The 6,000-nt window shown below is 35.1% G+C and overlaps 1 protein-coding gene across 2 annotated transcripts; it reads left to right on the top strand.

The window, feature by feature from the left end:
* Nucleotides 1-6: 6 nt before the first annotated feature.
* On the top strand, nt 7-5,258 carry LOC106948988 (transcription factor E2F4-like). 2 transcript variants are annotated; one of them, XM_015034924.1, is made up of 9 exons: nt 7-765; nt 2,143-2,252; nt 2,346-2,480; nt 2,636-2,679; nt 3,657-3,721; nt 3,811-4,120; nt 4,801-4,848; nt 4,938-4,979; nt 5,058-5,258. In XM_015034924.1, the coding sequence occupies exons 1-9, from the start codon at nt 616-618 to the stop codon at nt 5,102-5,104; spliced, it is 951 nt and encodes a 316-aa protein (XP_014890410.1). In that variant the 5' UTR covers nt 7-615; the 3' UTR covers nt 5,105-5,258. The 2 variants fall into 2 exon arrangements, with proteins under 2 accessions (XP_014890410.1, XP_014890409.1); XM_015034923.1 differs by having other exon boundaries at nt 4,935-4,979.
* The last annotated feature ends 742 nt before the right edge of the window (nt 5,259-6,000 follow it).

Below are 6,000 nucleotides of genomic sequence, written 5' to 3'. Positions count from 1 at the left end.
ATACATTTGCAAAGAGTGCGAGTAAGAGAAATGAAGTTGAATTGGAAGTTAAGTATAGCAAAAATGAGATAAGGAGTATAAGTAAAATATATTACAAGAAGAAGTGGCAGGAACAATGGGAGGGTGAAAAGAAGGCAAGGTTTTATTATAATATTCAAAAAAAAGTGGGGGAGTGTAGAAAAGAAAATAGGAATAAACATGAGGAAGATATTATATCTAGGTTAAGATTTGGACATGTAGGGTTAAATAGTACTTTGAAAATAATAAATAAACATAGTACGGGGTTATGTAATTTTTGTGGAAAGTTGGAAACAGTTATACATATTTTTATGGAATGTAATAAATATAATCTAGAAAGAGAGGAATTAGTAGAAGAGTTAAATAGGAATAAAGTTAAATTAAATATTAGAGATCTGCTACAAAAATCATCTGGAGATGTGGTTTTTAATTCAGTGTTTAGGTTTCTTAGAAAAACAGGTCTAATAGGGAGATTATAGGGATTAGACATCTGGTTCATACTCCAGTCCAGAAGGTGGCGGTAATGCACCTGAAAGTTGTTTGCCAACCGCCATAAAACAAAAAGAAGAAGAAGAAGAAGAAGTTCTGTGCAGCAGAATGGATCCTGAAGAAAGTCCAGAAAAAGAAATATTTGTTTCGAGACAAAACCTCAGAGATAAGAGGATTCCCAAGAGCCTGAGCCTCCTGACTCAGAGGTTTGTCAGGCTGCTGCAGGAGGCCGAGCACGGGGAGCTGGACCTCGGACACGTACGTTGAACAGTGAACGCAACATGCCCCAAGTTTAAATAGTCTGCGTTGAAGGTCGTTTTTAACTAACTTTGTTCATTTCTTTTTGTCTAAGTTTGCTAACTACTTTTATAATACTTAATTCAACATTAAAGTCTAGATTGTCTGCACATTGTGTGTAAGGCTTTTACATCCTTAGAAACAAGGAAGGATGTTGGCAATTTCCAATAAATAAATAGGATTCCAACTGCAGTCCACACTTTGGGAATCCCCACAAGCTCTTGAATGTACTTTTCGTCACAATTATCTCCATTCTACAGTTGTTCCTGTTGCTAGTACAGCTCTTTCTACCACACTCCTTCCACTCAACTAGTGCATACAGCACTTTGTGATCAGCCAGCTTATTTAGCAATGACCTTTGGGAGCTTAGCTTCCTTGTGGAAGGAGACAATGACTGTTGCACAGCTGTTAAGTCGTGATTGTGTAGGATGTAGCATCATATTTCAGTGTGACATTTCTCTTATTGGGCTCATGTAATATTCAAGATTACCTAAGTTTGTATTTCTATTAGCTGTAAGCCATGATTATCAGTAAAAGCAGGAATAAGTACTTGAAATATGTGACACTTTGTAATAAATATGTTCTTTGGGTTTCAGATGTTAATATGAATTAGTGAAATAGTATCTTTTCAATAGTACTCCATATACCTTTTTGAAATATGCTATTATTCACCCTTTAACCTGTTTTTCTCAATAGGTGAAGTGTAGTAATGGTTATTATATTCAACACATTTGAAAAATATTTTAAAACACAATTCACTAAGTGGAACATTGCATGTATAAATATTTTTAAGAAATTATTTTTCTTTTATTATGATAATTTTCCACTTACAGCTCATGTAAATTTATTTTACATCAGTCCAGTAAAACAACATTTTGATACAGAAATATTGGCTTATTGAAAAGTATGTTAAATACCCATAGAAAGGTTATTTTCAACACATTGGAACTCATAATTTTATTCTTATTGAAAATGACTGAATGTTTGCATCTCTTAATATTTATCCCAGTGGTGACATCTGGGGTGTCTTTAACATAATTTTGTTTGTTTTTAACTTGTACTATACAAAACACATTGTTGAAATTGTAAAGAAATCTGACAAGCTTTTCTTATCAGATTTGTTTTGCTTTTCTTCTTTCTTTGTCCAGGTTCCATATTTAAAGTATTTGTCATAAATGCACGTTGGATTTTTTTTAAAAATTCACATAAAGTCTTCTAGAAGTTTACATCAAATCAAAAAAATATAAAAGAACTGCTGTTCATTAATTATCTTCAGAAAACATTTAAATAGTTATTTTTTGCTAATATAATTAGAAAAATATGTTTGATATCTTTCAGGCATTCAAGGTTCTGGCTGTGAAACACATCAGAAGAATCTACGATATCACAAACGTGCTGGAGGGCATCGGTCTTATTGTCAAAATATCCAAGCGCCATGTGAAATGGGTGTAAGTTTTTACCTCTTGTTGGTTTGCACATTCGGATTGCAGAGCAAAACAGAGTCTGTAGAACAGCTTGACACGTTCTTTTTGATTTACAAGAGGAACGCCTCATGACAGCAGATTCATGAACCTGAACTCTGAGCTGAAGGACTTGAAGTGGAAGGAATCCATACTGGACCAGCAGACAATGTTGGTTGAAGACGTCATCAGGAGCCAAACAGAAGAATGGAAAAAATATCCTTTTAGTAGCAGTTTATACATAAATATGTTGGTTTTCAATGTGTTTCTTAATTTCTTTTGGCACCGCAGTGATCAGATTTAAACTAATCATGTGTGACGCGTTGATGCTGAACTGTATAGCTGATCAATATTTCTTAACTTCGATCAACTCTGACCTATGTGACCAATGAAGATGTGTGCAACTGCTTCAGTGGTGAGGCTGCAATTTTTTTATGGCTGATTTGTTTTAAAGGGGTTAAAGGGTGATTAGTTTTTTACAGTGCATGACAATAACTTGAAGCTATGTATGAGAGAACATCAGACTTTGTTTTAAAACACTTTGCACATTATAATAAAGGATTATATGAAACAAATACACTTGGGGGGGATGCTGCTTTACCCTGTGCTGGTATAGTTACCTGGCCTATATTGCTCTGGTGAAATATTTAAATATTTCACTCTAGTGAGCCCAATCGAATATCACGTTTTATCCAGATTCTCTGCAACAATGGACCCAAGGCCATTAAACTTTTACTGCTTGGAAATAACCAAGCACATCCTGTACGTAGTATGTGTTTGATGTACAACAGTTCAAGGGCGTATCAACTCAGGGTGTCATCTAAAGCTCCCACCAACTAATGCAACATCACATAATGATGGGGATGGACATATAGCATCCGACCAAAACCTGCTCTCACAGGTCGGCACTGAAGAGGCTAACAAGAAAATCAAGGGGAATATTTTTTAGACTGAAGAACATTGTTAAAGCAGCATGAGTCAAGTAAGGTTCAAAACCATTAAAGTTGCATGAGGGTTAAAAAGTCAGCCTCTCTGCAGGGATCCGTCGCTGAAGTGTCCTTCAAGTTTAAGTCAGAGGAAGAGAAAGTTGCTGTGAATCCAGAGGCTTTGGTTTGGCTCAGATTCAACCTGCAAGGCTTCAAAAAATTCAAAGGGAGGGATTAAATAATTAAAAAACTCAGCTGATTTTGACATAAAAGTCCTCAAATGTTTGATAATGTAATTATGAGTTCTGAATAATTGAAGTTTTATTGTTATCTAAACAGAATGAGTTGATGGTTAGCTGATTCGCCAGTTAGCTGAAAGAATATAGCAGCTCAAGGGGCATAAAGAAACTTTCTTTTTTGCTTTAACTTGCATAAAAGTTATCATAATTATCAAATTTCCCTCCAGGTCATATTATTTTGGCAGTGCAAGCACCACCAGGCACCCAGCTAGATGTTCCCATTCCCAAAGCTGTAAGTTCTGCTTCATTAGTAATCCTTATTGCTTCCTCTGTCCTTGATGCCTTTCATTCAGATGAGATAATGGCTGTATCTTCCTCCAGGTCCCAAACTGCCCGGCAAAGTATCAGATCTATCTGAAAAGCATCGGAGGGCCCATAGATGTTGTCCTTCTTAACAAGAGAACTGTCAGCTCTGCTCTTGTCGTACTTCCAGTCCCACCGCCTGAAGAAATTTTGCAGTTTGCCAAGTCAGCAATATCTGAAAATAAAGAAAACAATGATGGACTCTGTGAGGCATCAGCTTTTATCACAAAAAGCACAAAATCTGAATGGGGAGTCGAGCAGGACGTGCAGCAGCTTCAAGAATCCTCTTTTATAAACGCTAACCCCAACAAAACAGATGAGTCTGCATGTGAGTATCAAACGTGTTCATTCACCTTGAGACTTTTCATTTAGTCAGTCCAAACTTAAACATTGCTGTAGTTCATTGGTGTCTCTTGTAGAGGATGAACATAAAGTAGCTCATAGTTTTGAAGTGGAAGGAAATGAAGTTTCATTTGTTCTACAAATAAAAGCATAAACTTTCTGTGAAGTTGTCTGCTCAACAGATTCTCCCATCTGAGCTGTTTATCGCTGCAGCTCCCCCAGAGTTGTCATAAGCTTCTTAACTAATTCTCCCATTAATGCTCTTATCTACAGGCATCTTAGCTGAGGTGAATGGGAATGTCTCGGGTATTCTTGGAGTTGCTACATAGTAGTTTCTGTTTTTAATTATAAATATATATTATATGAATATATATTTCTATATGTGAAATAATCTGTCTGCTGCGTTTTTGTCTAACAAACCTGTGACAGCTTCACAGGCCACCTAAATTTATACTGAGATTTCATTACACACATGTGAACTTCATTTCCTACTTCCCTGACTAATGAAAACAATTATTTGTCCTAGGATTTATTTAAGGCTATCAGCGTGAAGCTGACTGAATTCATGAAAATGCAGATTTTGTTTGTTAAAATATATTGATATCATTTTCCTCCAACTATGGAATTGTGCACCTCTTTAGTAATGTGTAAATGTTTTATTCTTAGGTCAAAACATTTCAAAAGAACTACAGAATCATGTAGTTTCATCCAAAGGTTGGACTTGCTGTTATTGAAGATATTTTGATTAAAGTTTGCCTATTGACTTCATATAAATTTAACATGCCATTTCTCTTTGTTAGAAGTAATGGATGCAGATCTGTTCACCCAGTTCATTCGCTCCAAAGGTGAGTGTCCTGTAGTTTTTGTTTATGTTTGTATTTCTTGCATATTATTTGCATTAATTATGCTTGCTTCTGTCTCAGTGTTCCCTCCAGTCGTCCAGCTGTCTACATCCCCATCTAAGGCGTAAAGGCTCTCTAATCAGGATGAGAGTTACCTGGTTGATATCCCATTGAGCTGTGTTTTGGCATCAATGCCTACATTTCTTCATGAGCAATGTTTCATGATGCATGTTTGGTTTAAATATTTTTTGTCATTAAATAAAGTTTGAATTACATTACAGAAACTGTCTCAATTCAGTTTTAGATGCTTGCACTGACATTGTTTTCTGCAGTGTGAATTACACAGCAGAAGTATCAGATCTGATGGTCTCAACCTTTACATCATCTGTGTTTGTGCTGGTTTAAGTGACAAGCAACATAAACTTTTTAACTCCAAACAGTACAAGCTTTATTCTATTTATTACCAACAAAACTGAAACTGATGGGATTGTCACTCTGCTGGGATTGGTATGTTCATAAATTTAAAATTATTGAGTCAAAAAATGCCATAACTTAATAAATGACTATGTCAAAAATGTGTTAATTATCTACTTTGCTTGGTAATTAAACATAAACAAACAATGCCTCTTAAAATATTAAAATGTGTAACCTCTATCTCACTAGTTATTTCATGTTTGCTACAGTACATCATGAATTTATTTTACTTTGTCAGCATTACTCATCAAAGCCAATGGGGGGGTGCTAACACTACTCTTGTCTACTTGTGCAGTAGATTTAATATCCTGGTTAACCTAACAAATGTTATTCCTGTTTTATTTTTATTTATTTATTTTTTCAATTATTATTTTATGGTAATAACAGACACTATGAAACCCAAACTTATTGAAATGATTCTATATGATTTTACATAAAATGAGCCACCAGTTTTTGGTAAGCATTTAATCTAGCTCAGTAAATTAACACAAATAACTAGGGGTATATGTATTTATCTATTACATGTGTTTATTACCAGTTCGATTTCAAA

This window comes from Poecilia latipinna, unplaced genomic scaffold (assembly GCF_001443285.1).
Source record: "Poecilia latipinna isolate Pla-1442-1.1 unplaced genomic scaffold, P_latipinna-1.0 Scaffold317, whole genome shotgun sequence".
NCBI classification, from domain to species: Eukaryota; Metazoa; Chordata; class Actinopteri; order Cyprinodontiformes; family Poeciliidae; genus Poecilia; species Poecilia latipinna.
This window is presented reverse-complemented; position numbering and strand designations above follow the sequence as displayed.

Bases quoted from the DNA above. Each gene is read 5' to 3' on its own strand.
- LOC106948988 (XM_015034923.1), top strand. From the start codon at position 616: ATGGATCCTGAAGAAAGTCCAGAAAAAGAAATATTTGTTTCGAGACAA. The intron at 2,680-3,656 runs GTGAGGCTGCAA...ATTTCCCTCCAG, and splicing joins TGTGTGCAACTGCTTCAGTG to GTCATATTATTTTGGCAGTG. The intron at 4,980-5,057 runs GTGAGTGTCCTG...CTTCTGTCTCAG, and splicing joins CCAGTTCATTCGCTCCAAAG to TGTTCCCTCCAGTCGTCCAG.